The following is a 21,498-nucleotide window of genomic DNA, read 5'->3' as shown; positions in this document are numbered from 1 at the left end:
AATAATAACACCTTTAACAGAAACTTTCATTAGAAAACAGCTTCATTATCTCATCCATCTTTTTTACCTTTCTATCAATAATATGTTGGCATCTGTGACCCTCATCCTGCTGTCCCAGCATGCAACAGCAAAGAGGATGGCACTGACCACAACAGACTCAGAGAAAATCCTGAGCGTTGTCCGATACGTGTTAAAAGATCTCAGCTGCTTCAGAAAATAGATACGACTCGGGCCCTTCCTGCAGAATGCAGTGATGCTTTTAACGCAGTCCGGTTTATTTTCTGATACGAGTGTGTTGCTGATCTCTGTGGAAGACACAAAGTGTTGAAGACGCAGATATTGTGGCCTTCCTGTCAGGTAATCCACAATCCAGGACACAAGAGAGGCATCCACATGCATCAGTTTATCAGCCAGGAAGGTTGGCCTGATGGTATGAACTGGAAAAGTCGAAAAATATAACCTTCACAGTGCTTGGACACAATTTATCAGGTAGATGATGGAAACCTCAACTCCAAGGCAACACTTGGAGCTGAAGCAGATTCTGATGCAGTTATTATAGTTAACTAAAACTTAGCTAAGAACTAAAAGCAGATGTGAAAAACAAAAGAAAAAAATTGTTCGCAAAGTTACTCTTTAAAAAAAATGTGGTTTGAAATTCACTCTTGTTTTTTGCTGTCTCAGACAATTCTGGGGGGCTACTCTACTGTTTTTTTGTTTTTTTTTTCGTCTGTTTGTCTGTTTTGCAGTTAGAGACACGTCCACTAGATGACAATATTATCATATCTCATGATACAGTAATGCTGAAGGATCTAATACTGTTTGCTGAGTTATCCTGCTGGTATTGGTAACATTTTCTGTTGTTGTCTGCCTACCTGTTATCAAGTCGGAGCCTTTCTGTGGAGTTTGCATGTTCTTTCCATGTTTGCATGGGTTCTCTAAACTTTTTTCGGAATTACTCAGTATTTCAGGACACTTTTCTTCTCTCCTAAGAGATCTTGAATTATTACTCATTTATTCCATCGCACCTACCAATAAGTATTTTTACATAATAATTACATCCTAAGTCACGGGCTGTATCAACACTGTCACCTAACTGTGTGATGTTTTTGAACATTCTGATAACAAATAGTTTCTTTAAGAGACAATAATAGAAGGGAAAATGGGTCATTCAAGCATCAAACATTCAAAAACTTTACAGAAAAACCTGAAGAAATAAGAGACAAATGATTATTCAGATAAATCTTCACACTATAGCTGAAAGAATTAAACTACTACAGCTCATTTTTTTTATATTTATTAATACTCATAAAGGTTATTGATTTATGTTAAGCCGTTATCAGTTCATGTATGGTTCAGGGAAAAAAGAAATGATGACTTTAAGTTTTAACTGTTCAGTTTGAAAGCTCTAAACCACGCAGAAAGCAACAACACAAAGCTCACAAGTTTGCATGTTTTACAAAGTTAGCAATAATATTTTTACATTGTCTTATACTTTGTACACAACACATGCATTTCATGATCAAACATCTTTAAATTGAAACCCACAAGCATTTCTACTTTTCTACTCATTTCTACTGTATTCTACGTGCCATTTTAGAGTGTGGTTGTTTTACACTCTGTACACAACAGCTGTGGCGCTTTTTTGAGTTTTTTTTCTGTTTAAAAGGCAGTGACTCAGTATTGGATGTTAGAGTATAGATCAGCTGTATTGGAATAGAGTTCAGCTTGATTGGGATAGACTTTGCCTTCATTGCAGTAGAGGTCACCTTGATTGGAGTCAAGTTCTCCTTCATTGGAATAGAGATGAGCTGGTTGGTGTGTATTGACAGGCATTCTGCTGTAGTGAGCTGAGACGTTTTCATATATGGGATTATGGCTAACCTGAGGAGACCAAAAACATAACCTCCCATATGGTACACATTTTACACCATATGGAAGGTTAAGACATTGGTGAGATAAACAAGACAAAAAAATCTATCCACACAAAGGATAAATGATCAAGTAAAAGAAAAACAGGATTGTGGATGCACTGTGTTGTGTACCTGCTGTTTGTTGTCTGATATTTCACTCTTTGGAGAATGACTAGAAGCCCTCTTTTTTCTGAGTGTCAAACATGAAAGGATATGACTGAATAACAGATTTCAAATCAGAGTTTGAACATGACTGATCTTAAAGAGAACACAGTGATGCTCACCTCCGGCAGCAGAACACAGTGAGAAGTATTATTATTATTAACAGGAGAGCTGCAAAACCTCCTGCAGCTGCTGGTAGCCATTGAGCTGTGGTGTTATCCTTGTTAGTTTTAACACCACAGGAATAATTTCTTATATTCTCCCTGCTGACTGGGTCTAGGATCAGATGTTTGTTGTGGGTCTCTGTCATGTTCAGATGTCGACTGTTGAAGTACCAAATGTAGTTTGTGTTGTCAGTCAGAGGACAGCTGGTGCTGCAGGTCAGTGTGACTCTCTGACCCTCTGTCACCACTGCAGAAGGACTCATCTTCACTCTCAGCTCTGAAAGAGGAACATTACTAAATAATTAAAAACTATAAATCTCATAAAAAAATTTCCCAATGACCTTTTTTTTAATATAGGATAGCATTTTGATGGGTAATGTGATACAGGTCAATGTGGAACGCAAAGGACCGTCAACAGTTTTACAAGAAGCACTTCTTAGACCAGCTAAAATGTGATGATCAGTGAAATTTTGCTGATAACACTTTTACATTCAGTATTGTTTGCTCAGGTTTACATGAGGCTTTTTAGGCTTTTTAGTGTAAAACATTGAGGCTCTTACATGAATGAAACATCTTAGGTCATCTTGTTAGGAGACTTTACCTGTGACAATCAAAAAGACTCCAGGCAGTTTCAGTTCTTTATCATTTCCTTTCAGGATGAAGGTGTATTCTCCTGAGTCATTCTTCTTCAGGTTTTTGATGGTCAGGGTGTGTTGGTTCTTCATGTTGTCCTGATACTCCACACGACCTGAAGGCTCAATCGGTTTTTCAAGTTCCTTATCACCTGTTTTCCATTTTTTACTCCAACATTTAAACTCTGGTTTCATGTTATCAGGATGTGAGTATTTACTGATAATGTTCACTGAAGATCCTTCCAGAGCACAGATTCTCCTGCTGACATAATTCACTGTCCAGCAGTTTTTATCCTGAACACCTGAAATATAGATGGACGATTTAAAGTTGACTGTGGTGTCTGCATGTTGAGATAACAGCTTGTTATTAATTAACAGAATTAACAGTTTTCTTTGATACTCACAGACGTCATCAGATTGAAGATGCTCATGACCTTTAATTGCACAGTAAAAGTTGTTTTTCAAAGAACTTGGAGTTGAAATGCTTCTTATATTTTCCCTATAAAGTTTTCCATTTTCATTCCACACATAGACAGTTTGAGGGTCGATCAGAGGACATGAGGTGCTACAGGTCAGTGTGTTCCCAGGTGTCTTTACAACATGTACCACTGAAGAGATGATAAATACAGTTTCGTCAGTCACTATGTTATTATGCATATTTTATACGTGTATGTATGTCAGTTACATGGTTTTGTGTATGGGAGCAGATTTGTAGAGGTGAGTTCAAAGAACGGTACTTGAACTCACTTCTCTTTTCATTATAAGAGAGGAGTCTGTGTACTCATTCTGTCTTTTCCTCATCAGGGACGTTTTCAGTTTAACACATTTTCATTGACTGCATCCACACACTTCAATAATAATCTTGGCATTCTACTTTTTTCACCCAAAGCATAATGTAATTCACGTGTGACCTGATGGCTGTCAGTGCTACCCCTCAGCTTCTTAGTAGATGTACCTGTGCTGTTAATGTGAAAATCCTACTTGAATCCATTCCTGAATTATTGCAATCACAAAATTTTCAGAAAACTAGAACTTTGACCTTGACCTCGAGGTCAGTGTCAAGGAGATTCAAAATCATCAAAGATTTTTAGTACATGTGCCTTTTGTAGCAATTTGGAAATCCTACTCATTCTCGCATTCACAAATCTCTGTGTCCATGCCAACTGCCAATAACATCTTTTAACCCTTCAGCCTTTTTACAGCTGAGGGGTTAAAAAAGTGAATATAGAAACAGTGCATTTCAGAGATCAGTAAGAAGACGTGTTTGTGTTCACCTCTGGGAAATGTGATGGAACAAGGCTCATGTTCTGATCCCTGCTGATAAGGACACATTTCGCTTTTAGTGTACGTCACATTGAAGCATGTTGATGTGATGGAATCTGGATGAAAAAAATATTAGAGTATTGAGTATGTTTACTCAGAATTATTTGACTTAGTTTATTTAGAGTAGTTTATTTTGTAACACACTGAACATCATGACTCACCCACAGAGACTTGAGGGGCTCTGAGATGCTCGTAGCCTTTGACAGCACAGGAGTATGTGGCTGCTTCCTCACTGCTGAGCAGCTCTTGGTACCAGGGAGACCAGTCCTCATAGAGAAACTCTCTGTTCTTGTACCAGATGTAGGCTGCAGGCTTTTCAGTCAGAGGACAGCTGCTGCTGCACATCAGTGTTACTGTCTGTCCCTCTGTGGCAGGAATCACCTTTACCTGCAGCTCTGAGTAGATTGTTAATAGAAAAATTATCAATACATTGATTATTCATAGATGAGTTCTTAACGCATTTGATAAAAACCACTGTACCTGCAACACTGAGAGAAATTCCCCTTTGGTCACAGTCTGATTTGTCAGCAGGTTCTCTGCAGCAGTAAATGTTTGCATCATTCTCTGCTAGATTGTTGACTGTCAGAGTCAAGTTACTATCTGCTGACATGCTGTACTTTCCATCTGCAGATGTCTCAATCTTGAAGCCCCCCCTGTGTACACTGTACCAGTTCATGCTTGATGTTGGATGTTGATGTGAGCAGGACAGATTCACTGATGAACCTTTCAAGGCACAGATGCTGTTTGTTTGTCCCTGAACACCTTTAACACAACATTTGATTAACAAGCATCTGTGCAGATTTACACAATTTCTATAACATTGATCTCTATACCAACAAGTCATGGCAGTTGTACAGTGATAATGCAAATGATTAACTTGTACTTTAATGACCTCATCAAGATAGAATTAGTGAAAGTCCCTTCAACTAAAAGCTATTATCCTGTTTTATCTAATCTTTTTGTGACTTTGCACAGTCTGGCTACACCTGAAATGTTTTGCAGTCTTAAATTGAACAAAATATATCCTCCCTGAGAGATGGAGAACAAAGATCCAAAACAAACATCTGGCTTCTGAAAAACACAACTGCTTTAAATTTCAGCTTTTAGTCAGAATGTTTGATTGTTTGATCTTCTAAATACTCCAGATGCTGTTTGGGTAAAATAAAGGAGGTGAAATTCAGAAGTGTCCTGCTTAAAAGAGAGATGCCAATTAGAGAATGGACAGAGAGATAAAGGCAAATGTGTAGACAGAGTGCATGCAACACCATATATACCAGTCAAAAGTTTGGACAGAATGGCTCTAAATCCCTGAAATGTCTCTGTACATATAACGCGTTAACGGGTTAACCGCGCTAACATGTTGTCGCTGTGCAGCTCCACACATGGGGCATATATATATATATATATATATATATATATATATATATATATATATATATATATATATATATATATATATATATATATATATATATATATATATATATATATGTATATGTATATGTATATGTATATACAGCAGCTGGATAGCGTAGTGGTTAAACTACACGCCTTTGGAACAGAGGATCGCAAGTTCGATTCCTGCCTGGGGCGTCTGTATCCAGTAAGGGTCCTAAGGCTAGACCCCCTATGCTAAGCAAGCCTACCGCAGACATGAGCGAGACAGATAAATATGAAGGCATGCCGGCTCGGACGTCGCCCGGATCAACAAGGTCCGCGTCAGGTGTTGAGGAACCAGGGCACCCTGACGAAAAGTGGGCTACTGGAACAAGAAGGCATCGGTGGGCAAGGGACGAAAACAGGGCGTTGTTGGAATGCTACTACGCAAGTAACCCCGGCGGAAGGGGCTACATGAATAGGATGAGGGACCTATGGATTCTTCGATACCCAACATCCACAATGACGGCGAAACAACTAGTAGCTCAGTGTTCCAACATTCGAAAGAAGGGACTGCTCTCACAGCTAGAGATTGACGAGGTACAACACAAATGCTACGGCAAGGAGGAGTCAGGACGCCAGGTCAGGGGGGAGATATCATCACCCCCACCCGAGATTGGGAACATAGCCCCAAGTGCGATAGGAGAAGGATCGTTGAGTGCGAGAGGAACTGACCTGAAAAATAGGATCATGGCCAAGCTTGAAACCTGGATCCCCCGTAGCCGGTTACCAAGATTACGTGAAGTACCCTCAGAAGGTCTGCTAGATGATGTTAATGCAGCACTACGGGCAATACCTACAACCACGATTACCGACACTAACAAGCTGATCTACAATACGGCAGCAGTGATCAGTGAGATGCTTGGCTACAAGTTGAACAGCCACAAGGGGCAGTACCCTCCATGGAGAAGGAGGCTAGAGGGCAAGATCAAAGTAGCACGGAGGGAGGTTAGCCAACTAACAGAGTTGCAGAAAGGTGCGACAAATAAGGTGCCTAAGAAATACAGCAAGCTGTCCATACCTGAGGCCTTGGAAACTGCCAAGCAAAGACTCACAGCCTTGGCCAGCCGCTTGAGGAGGTACACCAGAGAGATAGAAGGCAGGAGAATAAACCAGCTGTTCTCCACAGAACCAGCAAAGGTGTACTCTCAGTGGCAAGGGAACAATAAGAGAACAGCACCACCAAGGCTGGAGACGGAGCAATACTGGAAGAGCATATGGGAGAAGGATGCAACCCATAACGGCAATGCTCAGTGGCTAGAGGATCTGAGGGCAGACCACAGCGACCTCCCTGAACAGGGTCCAGTAACCATCACAGTGGCAGATATCCAAGAAAGGGTCTCCAGTATGAAGAGTTGGACAGCACCAGGGCCCGACATGGTTCACGCCTACTGGCTGAAGAAGCTGACTGCACTCCACGAGCGTCTGGCAGCACAAATGAACCAGCTGCTAGTTAACGAGAGACACCCGGAATGGCTAACTGAAGGCCGGACGGTCCTGATCCCCAAGGACCCCAAGAAGGGACCGGTCCCCTCCAACTACCGACCAATAACCTGCCTCAGTACTACATGGAAGCTCCTGTCAGGCATCATATCGGCTAAGATGAACAGGCACATGGGTCAATACATGAGCGGGACACAGAAAGGAATTGGCAAGAATACCAGAGGTGCAAAACACCAGCTACTGGTAGACAGAACAATCAGCCGAGACTGCAAGACCAGACTGACCAACCTGTGCACTGCCTGGATTGATTACAAGAAGGCCTATGACTCAATGCCCCACAGCTGGATACTGGAATGCCTAGAATTGTACAAGATCAATGGGACCCTAAGAGCCTTCATCAGGAACTCAATGGGGATGTGGCGTACAACACTAGAGGCCAACTCCAAGCCCATAGCACAAGTTACCATCAAGTGCGGGATCTACCAAGGAGATGCTCTGTCCCCACTGCTGTTCTGCATAGGCCTGAACCCCCTCAGTGAGATCATTAACAAGACTGGCTACGGATACCGACTACGGAACGGAGCAGTTGTCAGCCACCTCCTGTACATGGATGACATCAAGCTGTATGCCAAGAGTGAACGAGACATCGATTCACTGATCCACACTACCAGGCTATACAGCAATGACATTGGAATGTCGTTCGGACTGGAGAAGTGTAGTCGGATGGTAACAAAGAGAGGGAAGGTAGTCAGAACTGAGGGGATTGAACTACCAGAAGGCAACATTGCAGACATAGAGGACAGTTACAAGTACCTGGGGATCCCGCAGGCAAATGGGAACCATGAAGAGGCCGCTAGAAAGGCTGCAACCACCAAGTACCTGCAGAGGGTCAGGCAAGTCCTGAGGAGTCAGCTGAATGGTAAGAACAAGATCCGGGCCATCAACACATACGCCCTGCCCGTGATCAGGTACCCTGCTGGGGTAATAGGCTGGCCAAAGGAGGAGATAGAAGCCACTGACATAAAGACAAGAAAGCTCCTGACCATGCATGGAGGGTTTCACCCCAAGTCCAGCACCCTGAGGCTGTACGCTAAGCGGAAGGAAGGGGGCCGGGGACTGGTGAGTGTCAGCACCACAGTCCAGGATGAGACAAGGAACATCCAAGAATACATTGGGAAGATGGCCCCAACTGACCGAGTGCTCAGTGAATACCTCAGGCAGCAGAAACCCAAGAAAGAGGAGGGAGACGAGGAACCATCATGGAAGGACAGGCCCCTGCACGGTATGTACCACCGGCAGATAGAGGAGGTGGCTGATATCCAGAAATCCTACCAGTGGCTGGACAAAGCTGGACTGAAAGACAGCACAGAGGCACTAATCATGGCAGCACAAGAACAAGCTCTGAGTACAAGATCCATAGAGGCTGGGGTCTATCACACCAGGCAAGACCCCAGGTGCAGGCTGTGTAAAGATGCCCCAGAGACAATCCAGCACATAACAGCAGGGTGCAAGATGCTAGCAGGCAAGGCATACATGGAACGCCATAACCAAGTGGCCGGCATAGTGTACAGGAACATCTGTGCCGAGTATAACCTAGAAGTCCCGAGGTCAAAATGGGAGATGCCCCCAAGGGTGGTGGAGAATGACCGAGCTAAGATCCTGTGGGACTTCCAGATACAGACGGACAAAATGGTGGTGGCTAACCAACCGGACATAGTGGTGGTAGACAAACAGAAGAAGACGGCCGTAGTGATCGATGTAGCGGTTCCGAATGACAGCAATATCAGGAAGAAGGAACACGAGAAGCTGGAGAAATACCAAGGGCTCAGAGAAGAGCTCGAGAGGATGTGGAGGGTGAAGGTAACGGTGGTCCCCGTGGTAATCGGAGCACTAGGTGCGGTGACTCCCAAGCTAGGCGAGTGGCTCCAGCAGATCCCGGGAATAACATCGGAGATCTCTGTCCAGAAGAGCGCAGTCCTGGGAACAGCTAAGATACTGCGCAGGACCCTCAAGCTCCCAGGCCTCTGGTAGAGGACCCGAGCTTGAAGGATAAACCGCCCGCAGGGGCGTGCTGGGTGTTTTTTTTTATATATATATATATATATATATGTATATATATATATATATATATATATATATATATATATATATATATATGTGTGTGTGTGTGTGTGTGTGTGTGTGTGTGTTAGGGGCTGTCAACGTTAACACATTAATATGTCATTGCAATATCATAATGACATATTAATGTGCTAACGTTGACATCCCCTAACACACAAACACACACACACATATATATATATATATATATATATATATATATATATGTGTGTGTGTGTGTGTGTGTGTGTGTGTGTGTGTGTGTGTGTGTGTGTGTGTGTGTGTGTTTGTGTGTTAGGGGCTGTCAACGTTAACACATTAATGTGTGTGTGTGTGTGTGTGTGTGTGTGTGTGTGTGTGTGTGTGTGTGTTTGTGTGTTAGGGGCTGTCAACGTTAACACATTAATATGTCATTATGATATTGCAATGACATATTAATGTGTTAACGTTGACAGCTCTAATGCCACAATGGAACGTAACAGTTCTTGCTTTTTATTTTCTCTTTTTCTCACAGTTTTAAGCTTCTACATGGTTGCCACTGGTAGAAGACCACAGTTTGGGTTACAGTAGTTCTCCAGCACATTTTAAAATGTGCTGATCATATGTTTTTAATTGTAACACAGAGTGATCATTTACTGATATGAATTTGACACAAGCTTGGAATGAGAGACTTATCTCACTATGGCCCAAACCCAGTACTTCAAAGCACTGATGCAAAGGAACATTTAGTACATCAATTTTTAGAAACTAGCAGCTTTCATAAAACTGCAGTATTTGATAGAATGGAAAGGTAAACAATCTGATAAACCAGCTGTAACAAATACAAAAACAGGCTATTTTTTCTGTGGTGACTGTGAAAGGACAGGAGGACTGACCTTATAGAGTAAAAAAAAAAAATCGTTATTATGGCTTAAAATAAACAACAGTAAAAAAAACAACCTCAAATATCTACAACCATAAACTGTTACCTATGCATTAATGCAGCATTTACACTGATACATACAAAGTGGACAATGAATTAAGGGATCAGGGAAAACAGAATCTTTCCTACCTGAGAGACAGAGAACAAAAACCCAGAACAAACATTCAGCTTCTGTGAAGAACATGTCTGTTGCAGATTGTGCTGTCGTATCAGAAAGTGGATTTATAAGCTTTCAAAAAACTCAGCTGCTATTATATTAGAGAGTGAATGCTTAAAACCAGAAGTCATCTTCTTAAAACTACGAAGTCTGATGACAGAATGGACAAAGAAGTTAGGGCAAATGTGCTTGCATGCAACACCTTCAGATCACTTCCTCTTGTGGAAAGACGAAACCTCAACCAAAGTGTCAAAGTGTCATTTCCAGCTGTGAAACACTGTGAAATGGTTTTTTTTGTCTGTTTGTTTTTTAATGTTTCCATGTTGTCAGAGTCAGAACAGGTACATGTGGTTTGGTTGTCATTTTGTGGTCCAGATAAAACTAAGAAGAAATCCCACAGACACAGACACTTTGAACTTTTAATGTTCAATTCAAAAGCATCTCAAGCTCACACACATGAAAACTTTATGAAACAACAGGTTTTTGTCTTTTAGTACAACATTTGGAATTAGTGCGTTTACTGCCAAATATTTCTAAAGTCAGGAGTCAGCCATGTTTTTTCTTTTCAACTGATTTTTATTATGTGTTTTATGCAGAGTTTAAAAACAGATACACCAGTTGTGATGCTGAAGTCATACAAAAGTCACTCAACTACAGAGGAAATATATGGTGACAAACTTTATTGAGCAGAAAGTTGGAGTAGAGCCTGCTGTTCCAAAACCAGGATGGAAACAACTTCCTCTCTGAGGGTGTGTGTAGCTACTGAATGAGTGGATGTTTGCACTGCTTCTCTTTTCAGAATTGCTTTCTTGAGAGGGTAAGAGAAGTCTACAGGGCTGTTGTTTTTCTTTGAGACGAAGATGTTCAGGTTTTGGTTGAGAGAGGTGTGGTATTGAATTACTTGTTGGCAGCTGTCTCTCCGTTGTTTGTATCCTCTGTGTGGATCTGTTGCCCACCTCCTTAATTCCAGATGAACAGATCATCTTGGTTGCAAAGACATCAGACTCCAACACGTTCAGTCTCTTTAAAGACAGATATTTATACATATGAATGACCCTTTGAAAGACATTTCAGTGTCTAAAAGAATTAAATATGGCAATGATTTGTGTACTATTATTGTCCCAGCTCAGTTACACATGTTGTGCTTTGACAGCAGTGCTCATACTGCCTGCCTAAATAACAGTGGACAATGGAACAAGTGAGTTGCAGGCTCAGGCCAGTGGTTCAAGGAAGCAGTAGAAGGCTGGTGACAGTGGTTATTGTAAGCAATGATCTGCAGGTTGTGATGCAAATGAACACCTAGTCACAGATAGTGCTGTAGATAGCAACCAGCAAACAGCTCTCCATGGTGGTGTGAAAATGGACTTGTAAACAGTGCAGGAGGATGACGAAGTGAAATGCAGAAGCTGTGGCAAAAGGGAAAGAGAAGTGGAGGCAAATCAAAGCAGTGGACAGGCAAGGTGAATGAAAACTGAAGCTGTAAATCAAAGCAAGATTTCAGGTTATTTGAATGCTGTAAAAGAAGAAGAAATGTTCGAGGATGTTTTGTTGTTACAGTTCTCAGTTCTCAAAGAATGATGATCAGCGGGCATATTACTTACAGAAGACCAATTACTTTTTCCGTGAACCCATTGAAAGACAGTCTTTAGAAATCACAGACAATCCCTGATGGAGATATATTCATATATTGTGTTTTAAAGATAAGGAGAGTATAGGAGAATAGAAACTTTAAATGCGATAAAGGTGAGCAATGTTACATGAGCTCAGTACAGAAAAAGACATTGCTGTGCTCCTTCTACAGGAAATGGCTTATTAGATAATGAAGTTGAATGGGGCATGAGTAAGAGAGGACGGTACTTTCTAAATCTTGTTACAAATCTTAGTGCAGATGTAGCAGTTTTATTTCCTCAGCACCTTCAGTTATCACACGTTATCAAATCCAACTTAATAGTTCACTAATTCAGTTCAGTTATATTGATATAGCAACAAATCACAACTAAATGTGCCTCAAGGTACTTTATAGTGTAAGAGCAAGCACATGGCAACAGTGGGAAGGAAAAACAGGAAGAAACCTCCAGCAGAACCAGGCTCAGGGAGGGTGGAGCCATATGCTGTGACCAGTTAGGGGTGGGGGCAGTGGGACAGGACAGAAGCCACACTACAGAAGAGAACCAGAGATTAATGATTAAACGCAGCCTGGTGTATCAACTCTTAGGAAGTGAGAAGAGGTGAGTGAAGAAAAAAGTGTATCATGGGACACCATGAAAACAATTCATCTGATTTCCAGTGATTCAAATTGTCATTTTAATGCAGTAATGTAAGTTTTTACAACTTGACAAAATGTTGTCTCTGTTGAATGTGTTTACAGATACAACAAAATGCCCTGCTTTTCTAAATGTATCAAATGGGGAAAATTCAAAAAAATGTCCTATGCAGTGTATTGAATGCCTAACATCTAACAACTCGTGCAATAACTCATTCTTTCAAAAACACAGGAAGTCTCTGCAAGCTAATCAAGGCCATGGTGCACGTGTGAATGCTGCACAATGGAAGAAGTGTGGCATGCAAAGATGAGAAAAATGTTATCTTATGCATCAGCATCAGCCATGTGAGAAAGTCCTGCTGTTTACAAAAAGTGCACCCAAAACGGACTGGCAGATGAAACAAACAGAAAAGACAGTCTAACCACAGATAATTTAACAGAAAGGAACACCAGAAATTTAAAACTGTAAAAGCAGAAATACATGATGAACAATCAAAGAAGAGAAAAACTGACAGAGAGGCATTTGTATTTATACACATTAGAAACAGTTAGAGTAAAGCAAAGAATAGCATGGCAGGAAACAGAAAAACAGACGATGCACTCTTACAGAGATGCTTTGGTTCATGCATTCTTGCTGTTTCTGTTTCATGCAGGTTTTATGAATGCAGACAGCAAAATGCGAATGTGAAACATATGAAAATATGAATTCATTAGTAAAGCTGGAATACCACAAATTTTATCAGTCACAAAAGTGAAAACAGTTTGATCTGAGTACAACAGCTTAGCCTCCAATCTTATAAAACTGGACAGACTTTGGATATTTTCCTTAAAGCTGAGATGTTGATCATAAATAATGCCCAGGTTTCAATCAGATTGTTTTGTGTATGTCATTATTTGTTCAAAGTAGGGAGTGTGTGTGTTTGGGGGGTGTTAAGTTAAGTTGTAAGATGATAATAGCAGACACCTGTGTACTTACGTATGTATGTCTTATTATAGATACTCTCAATTAAAATGTTTTTCATAAGGACAGGCAAAGCAGCATTGTTTGTTTTTTGTTTTGTTTTTTACCCAAAATCAGATGTTTATATAATAAATGTTTGCCTTTCATTATCTTAAACAGCTGCTCATTAAGTAAAAGTAAAAGTAACTTAGCAATGGGGCAGTAGTTATGGACTAAGCCAGACACAGAACCACGAAGGAGGGAGGAATGGGGATTCAAGGAATAACACAAACCAGACTAAAACCAAGAACAGAAATAAACAAGAGAATTAAAACCTGAAAATACAAATACAGTATAAAGAAATACACCAGAATAGGCTGCTCCAAGAAAGCACCCTTAACCAGAAACCCTTAACACTCTCCAAGAAAACCCTGAATGCAACACCCATAAAACTAAGAAACAAGACAAATGTAAATATAATATATGCAGAATATAGAATCATGAAACAAAGATAATTAAAAATACAAAACTAGAAAAACATCCCAAAACTCCTAAACCAAGACCCAGGGACCATGTTTAGCCAGATTAGTTCATTAATTTTTATATGGCCTGACTTTGTGAATATGTGCTCTGACTGACGTCCATACAATCGTTTAAATTGCGCTTAAAAACTCACTTGCTTAATCTAGCCTTTGAAGCAAGTTAGTTCAGACTTCCACCTGGTCTGCATTTGTGCTACATAACTGTAACTGTTGCTGTAACTATAACTGTTTTCGTTGTCTTTTGTTGTAACCTGCATTGTGGCACTTTTGTGAAGCACTTTGATGGACATAGGTCCTTTTTAAATGTGCTATACAAATAAACATTAATTGATTGATTGATTGATGTATTCCTAATGACTCTTTTAGGGTGCGCCTAGAACCTTAGCAGGCCTTTTGGACTGCAATTCATTTGTCAAATAGAGACAAAGCAGACAGGGCATACACCGGTATGTCAAATTCCTGGCCAGCATGTCAGATTATGTTAAAATGGCATTTAGTTCGTGTTCATTGGTTTTACATATCATGCAGGTTTCAAACTGAACCCAAACTTCCTTCCTCTTTAAATAATTTATGCATTTATAAACTATAGCTGTCTGAACAAGTTAGTATTTTACATTTGAAAAATTATAAAATACTAACTGAAAAACTATAAAAATTTTATGTCTGCTGCCCTCTAGTGGTTGAACTCTTCACCTTGCAGCAGTGACATGCAGCCTTGTTCACTCAACACCTTTCACTCAAGAATTGTGCTTTTAAATCAGTCTTGCTGTTTACTAAATCTCACTTTGCATAGAACACATTCTTTCGGGTAACCAATGAAAAATCAGCACATGCTGACTTCACAACGTCACTATGAATCCAAACAATTTGGTGGACTCCTAATTGCAGGAGCCCTCTTCACTCTTTCTGCTCTTTAGCAGTTAGAGACATGGCCACGAGATGGAGCCATTATCATAACTCATCATTTCAACAACTGCTTGTGCTCTCAATATAACAGTCTCTACTGTTGAGGGATGATTTAATCACCTGCTCTGAGGTTCATGCAGGTAGTGGTAATATTGTATCCTGTTACTCTGTTTCACTTTGTAAATGTGTTTTACACATTCTTTTTTTTTTTTTTTTTACAAAGATTGCAGTTGTTTCTTCTGGATGATAATTCATCTGAGCTCAGTTCATGAAATGGTTAAAATGCAACAAAAAACATCTGAATATATTTCTTGCCCAAGTGTGTGTCTGTGCGTGTTTGTGTGTGTGTGTAACAGGTTACAGTTTTGGCTTGTTTAGTGCCCAGCCATAACATTGCGAAGAAACAAGAAGTGTCTGCTAGTTACTGCAAGTGTCACATACACAGATTCTAGGTCTGACGAACAGTCTCAGTTGTGGGCAAAAGACAAAAACCAGTAAAATTCTAAAATGTGTTTCAGTACTCTAAATGCTAAGATCAACAGGAAACAGTGGAACCAATATATCGTTGACACTTAAAAACTTTTCTTGAGTATTGATATCTCAAAATAGTTTAATTTGTGTGATACCACATGTATGCAGTTTGATTGTCAGTCAGGTTACAGCTGGTGCTACAAATCACAATGTTGAAGAAGCTCTTTGAATGTGAACCTCTTTTGATACGAGATGAATACACTTCGTGTTACTCATGAAACATTGAAAGAACTTATATGATTGACCAAAATATAAGTTTCAATAAATACAAACAAATGGTTTTATAGTTTGTTTGTGAAAACCTTCCCTGTGGGATATGTGATGGAGGACGGCTTATCCACTGATGCTTGTTTGTAAGAACGCATGATTGTATAAGCATAAGTCACACTGTAGCACCTTTGAAATGGAATCTGGACAAAAATAAATGAAATGAAATATTTGTATCCAGATCATTTTTTTATAATAATACTGTAATATACTAATAATACTGTGTGTACAGTGTCTGTCAGACATGATTTATATATAACTCACTCACTTACTGCACATAATGTCCTCTTTGTTTAATAATCACTCACTGTATATACTGTTCTCTCTGTTTTCGCACAGGTAACATTTCACTGCGTGTTGTACTTGTATAACTATGCACGTGACAAATAAAGAATCTTGAATCTTGTGGTGTGGGAAATCTTGAGTGATCCTTATGGGCAGAAATCTGTGCCATCAGAAACTGAATTTGAATAAGTTCAATTTGAATTTGAATTGCTCAGATTGAATCTGAATTGTAACTTGAATAAATGCTTTTGAAAACTGAATTTGAATTAGTCTAATTTGAAATTGAATTTATGGTTTGAAAATGATCATCACTAAATTGAAATTGAATTTTATATTTTGAAAATGAATTAATTTGCTTTGAAACTGCATTTTATCCTTTAAAAATTCAGCTCTCGAATAATTTCAGTTTCACTTCTCACCATTCAGTTTCAGTTCTACAATTCAATTTCAGTTCCAAAATTCAGTTTTTTGGAACTTACATCCGGTTCCGGTTCAAGCGCAAATTAATAGAACTACGTTTTACTAGCGAACCGAAAGTGTTACTGACGGGAATCTACAGCGTCTTGAGCTGAATTAAGACTTCAGAAGTCATTCGTCATGTCGAATGACCAGCGGATAAACTCTCAGGTTGGTAATAAATGTATTACATGTATAAGAACAAGCGTCATGTTAACAAATGATAGCCGTACAGTAGAGCTGGGCGATATAAGATTTTTTCATATCACGATATGTTTTTTTCATTTCAGGCGATAACGATATCTATCACGATATAAGCCAAATAACTATATTTGTAAGATTTAAATGTGCCGTTGCTCACAAGTAAAATGTGAAATAATCAGCAGCTTGTTTTTATTTAAATATTTATTTCCCATAATAAGTTCATCCATTAAGCGGACGCGAATGGATGGATGAAGTTCAACAGGGTAGATGTTGGAACATGAGACTTTTTCAGATAAATAAACATGAGACTTTTTCAGATAAATAAAGGCAAATATTGCAAACTACACAAAAGGCAGCCGCTAAACCGTTTAAGTTTCAAAATAGAACAAATGAAACAGACTAAATTATCAATTCCACTTAGAAACAAAATATTAATTCTAAAAATAAATCTTAGTTTGTTTTACAGAAGAACAGACAAAACTGACTAACTTTTGTCAATATCAAATAAACTGAGAACTAAAAGGAAATTCTCAATCTCTCCTTGTTGTATAGCTTAGCTTTTCAAACAGTTTTAACAGTTACTTTAGTCTGACAAAAGCCGAATGACGAATTAGCGCTTCCAGTCAGAGACTGAGGCTACGTCCACACGTACACGGGTATTTTTGAAAACGGAGATTTTCCGTTTTCGTTTTAAAAAATAATCCCGTCCACACATAAAGGCAGAAATGAAGGAAAACGCTGCTATGAACATGCCAAAGCAGCAGGTGGCGCTAGATTCCTAACCATGCAGAAATGTTGGCCAATCAGAAGTCTAGAAGCCTCGTTGGGAAAAAGTAAACAAAGCTGGGGCACAGAAGCAGAACCGAGTCGTATGTGTGGAGGGACAGTAACTGTGTGTATATGTAAGCATTTAAACACTGCAGAGAGTAGAATTAACAGTAACAGTATTGTAGAAATTCATTTCACCGAAACAATAACGTGGCGCAGTGTGACGCATGCACCAGTTTATTGTATTTCCAGACTTGCTTTCGGCACAATTTACAGTGCACGCTACTCTGTTTTTTGTCAGACTTGAAATAGCCGAAATACCTTCACACTACGGAACTTCTACGGCTCTTCCGTTCGACAATCTCTCCGGCATTGGAACCATCATCTGTTTTCTCTTCGGTCACGCTCGGTTGATTTTTCTAGTCGGCACACTCATTTCCTCCATTACCCGGGCAGTACGGTGGCTGGCTGCTTCCCAAACAAATACACATGTGCGGCTTGGCCCTTGTGCTGTACGTAACAAGTCACGCGATGTGACGCTGCGGCTGTGATTGGTTCGGTTCTGCGCTACTTAATTTGGATTGGCTGACCTTTTTTTTTTTTTTTTATTTTTTTTAAGAGGACAAGAGCGGCGAGGTCTATCGCAATAGTTTAATTTCTCTATCGAGTAAAAGTTATATCGCGATACATATCGTTATCGTTCTATCGCCCAGCTCTACCGTACAGTAACTGTTATGCTTATTGTAGCTGTTAGCTAAAAACGCTCATTTAGCTTAGTTTGCCTTTCATCAGTCACTACATTATTAATATGCATATTTTATACCCTGCTATTTCTTTACTATTTTTCTCAATTACCATAGTTTTGTGTACATGCTCTGTCTTCTCCTAAGGAAAAGCCTCGCTTTGCTTTGTTTAATTTTATATCTTGCACCCATTTCCATTATACATGTCTTCAAACATAGTTTAATGTGATTAAATACATATGTGATTCAGTTAATTAAATCATGTTTAAAAAGTGAATATACAAACAGTGTACTTCAGAGATCAGTAAGAAGATGTGTTTGTGTGTTCACCTCTGGGAAATGTGATGGAACAAGGCTCATGTTCTGATCCCTGCTGATAAGGACACATTTCGCTTTTAGTGTACGTCACATTGAAGCATGTTGGTGTGATGAAATCTAGATGAAATGAAATATTAGAGTACTGAGTATGTTTACTGAGAATCATTTGACTGAACATCATGACTCACCCACAGAGACTTGAGGGGCTCTGAGATCCTCGTAACCTTTGACAGCACAGGAGTATGTGACTGCTTCCTCACTGCTGAGCAGCTCTTGGTACCAGGGAGACCAGTCCTCATAGAGAAACTCTCTGTTCTTGTACCAGATGTAGGCTGCAGGCTTTTCAGTCAGAGGACAGCTGCTGCTGCACATCAGTGTTACTGTCTGTCCCTCTGTGGCAGGAATCACCTTTACCTGCAGCTCTGAGAGGATCATTAATTGAAATAATATCAATACATTGATTATTCATAGATGAGTTCTTAACGCGTTTGATAAAACCACTGTACCTGCAACACTGAGAGAAATTCCCCTTTGGCCACAGTCTGATTTGTCAGCAGGTTCTCTGCAGCAGTAAATGTTTGCATCATTCTCTGCTAGATTGTTGACTGTCAGAGTCAAGTTACTATCTGCTGACATGCTGTACTTTCCATCTGCAGATGTCTCAATCTTGAAGCCCCCCCTGTGTACACTGTACCAGTTCATGCTTGATGTTGGATGTTGATGTGAGCAGGACTGATTCACTGATGAACCTTTCAAGGCACAGATGCTGTTTGTTTGTCCCTGAACACCTTTAACACAACATTTGATTAACAAGCATCTGTGCAGATTTACACAATTTCTATAACATTCATATGTTATTCTGACAATATAAGTTTCATGCATTTTTCCATGCAGCACTCTGAAAATTGCTAATATATTGCAACGTTATCAGAGAACCATCAAATGTTTTGTTGCAAAAAGTCACAGGGTCAAGAAATGTATTAAAAACAGACCACCAAAGATTTGAGAAGAATCAAACGTGTTATTTTCCATTGATTTCATATTAACTGGAAAATTATAGTACTTCTTCTTCTGACCAAAACCCTCTCCGAACATTGTCTGGGAGGTTCCGGGTGCTGCTGCAGAAAACATTTGATCATTGAGAAATCAAATAACCAACAATCTTCAACTTGAAAGTAAATTCAGTGTTTTGGTCAATGACTTTTTTTTATGTCAAAAACATTTATTTATACATTTAAAGTTTTAAAGTTGTTTGTTTTGTCATTCTCACTTCATTGGCTGAAAATAAACAAAGGAAATGGGGAAATATTCATTTTTCATTTAGTTGCATAATAATTCTGCACACTAATAGTTACCAACAAATATGAAAATCTCACTTTTACTTTCTTAAATATCCTGATTAGGCGCTGTAGTTGTTCGAGAATAATCATTTACGAAGCTATGTGAGCCAAGCCGGGAGTGAGTTAGTGTGGGTTAAACCCAGTGATTCATGGCACTGAAGCAAGGCCACGTTTAGTACATAATTCTGAGAAACTAGCAGCTTATGTAATAAAAAAGTGTACTTTTTAGAAACAAGTGGCTGTGAAAGGACAGGAAGACCAGAAAAGATGATCTTACGGAATACAGCAAAATTCCTTCTTTTAGCATAAACTAAACAACAGCAAATGTTCATTTTACATGTCTCAAATATCTACAACTGTAAAATGTTACCTATGCATTAATGCAACATTAACATACATATAAGTGGACATTGAATTAAGGGATCTGGTAAAACAGAATCTTTCCTACCTGAGAGAGAGAGAACAAAAACCCAGAACAAACATTCAGCTTCTGTGAAGAACATGGCTGTTGCAGACTTCACTGTCTAATCAGAAAGTTGACTAATGAGCTTTCAAAACCCTCAGCTGCTGTCTTATTAAAGAATGATTGCTTAAAAGCAGAAGTCATCTTCTTAAAACTACAAAGTCTTATGACCAAATGGACATGGAAATTACGGCAAATATGTGTGCATGCAACACCTTCAGATCACTTCCTCCTCCTATCAAATTAGTGCAGCAGCTATTCATATATGACATATAACAGCACGACAAAACATCTGTGTGTTGCTTTTGTTATTTTGAGATAAAAGCATCTTAAGCTCACCCACATGAAAACTTCCTTTGAGAAGCAGTATTATATTTTTCTTCTTGCTTTTACCACAATATTTTGAGATCACATATTTCACTATCAAGCATTTCCTCTTTTTGGCTCATTTTTATAATGTGTTTTATTCAGAGATTAAAAACTACTTACAGATACACCAGCTACTGATGTTATACTAAAACCTAGTGAGGAATACTGCCTTTTAATGTCTGTTTATTTGCTTTTCTTTATCAGGCTCAGATTTGGAGTAGAGATTCATCTTTGTGGTTCTCAGTGGAGTGGAGACTGAAGTGCAGTCTGTTCTACCAATGGTCACCCCGAGTTAGCTCATCTTTAGCTCATCTTTCCATCCCGTTATAAGGAATCTTATGCATAAGTTTAATAAGGAAGATCTCAGGTCTCACATCTGTCTGCTCCCAGGTGTTGCCGGCTAATTCTAAGCTTCACGTCACTTCTACTTTCCCAGGTGAGAAGCTGTTTGGTGACATCACTGATGTTGTCCAATCATTTTTCTCCCAGCCTTCATCAGACAAAGTAGCACTCATGCCACATACTTTAAATCTCACTGCGCGTCTGTCACTCTCCTTTGCAGACGCCTTTGTGCAACCCACCTTCTCCACATCACCGCCTCTCATCACTCAGGCTGTATTCAAGCCTCTATATTAATCCCCACCCTCACCGGGAGTCCTGCTCTAATCCCTATCACTGCTGGGATCAACGGGCCATCGGAGTCTAACTGCCAAATACCTCTATCTAAATTCTGTACATTAATAAATCATGGTCATTTCTTTCTTATGATCCTTCCGTACTGAATTATAGCTATGTTTCTGTGCCAAATCAAACATACTGATCCTTCCTCTGTTTCTGTTTTACTCCTTGACAA

At 39.6% G+C, this 21,498-nt stretch overlaps 2 protein-coding genes across 2 annotated transcripts; both read right to left on the bottom strand.

Moving 5' to 3' along the window:
- Positions 1 to 1,323: 1,323 nt before the first annotated feature.
- LOC309708237 (uncharacterized protein) lies at positions 1,324 to 10,389 on the bottom strand. The gene is made up of 9 exons (XM_082536062.1): positions 10,223 to 10,389; positions 4,672 to 4,953; positions 4,353 to 4,586; positions 4,143 to 4,247; positions 3,273 to 3,476; positions 2,838 to 3,170; positions 2,195 to 2,513; positions 2,043 to 2,100; positions 1,324 to 1,881 (listed from the first exon to the last, which is right to left on the bottom strand). Exons 1-9 carry the CDS (start codon positions 10,275 to 10,277, stop codon positions 1,675 to 1,677), a joined length of 1,797 nt encoding a protein of 598 aa, XP_082392188.1. The 5' UTR covers positions 10,278 to 10,389; the 3' UTR covers positions 1,324 to 1,674.
- A 352-nt stretch (positions 10,390 to 10,741) lies between these two features.
- On the bottom strand, positions 10,742 to 19,175 carry LOC309708238 (uncharacterized protein; the record flags this gene model as incomplete). Its single annotated transcript, XM_082536063.1, has 4 exons — positions 10,742 to 11,272; positions 18,486 to 18,590; positions 18,662 to 18,895; positions 18,980 to 19,175. 4 exons carry the CDS (start codon positions 19,173 to 19,175, stop codon positions 11,250 to 11,252), a joined length of 558 nt encoding a protein of 185 aa, XP_082392189.1. The 3' UTR covers positions 10,742 to 11,249.
- Positions 19,176 to 21,498: the final 2,323 nt, after the last annotated feature.

The sequence above is a fragment of the Aulonocara stuartgranti genome (genome assembly GCF_965226115.1).
Source record: "Aulonocara stuartgranti genome assembly, chromosome: 6".
NCBI lineage: Eukaryota > Metazoa > Chordata > Actinopteri > Cichliformes > Cichlidae > Aulonocara > Aulonocara stuartgranti.
This window is presented reverse-complemented; position numbering and strand designations above follow the sequence as displayed.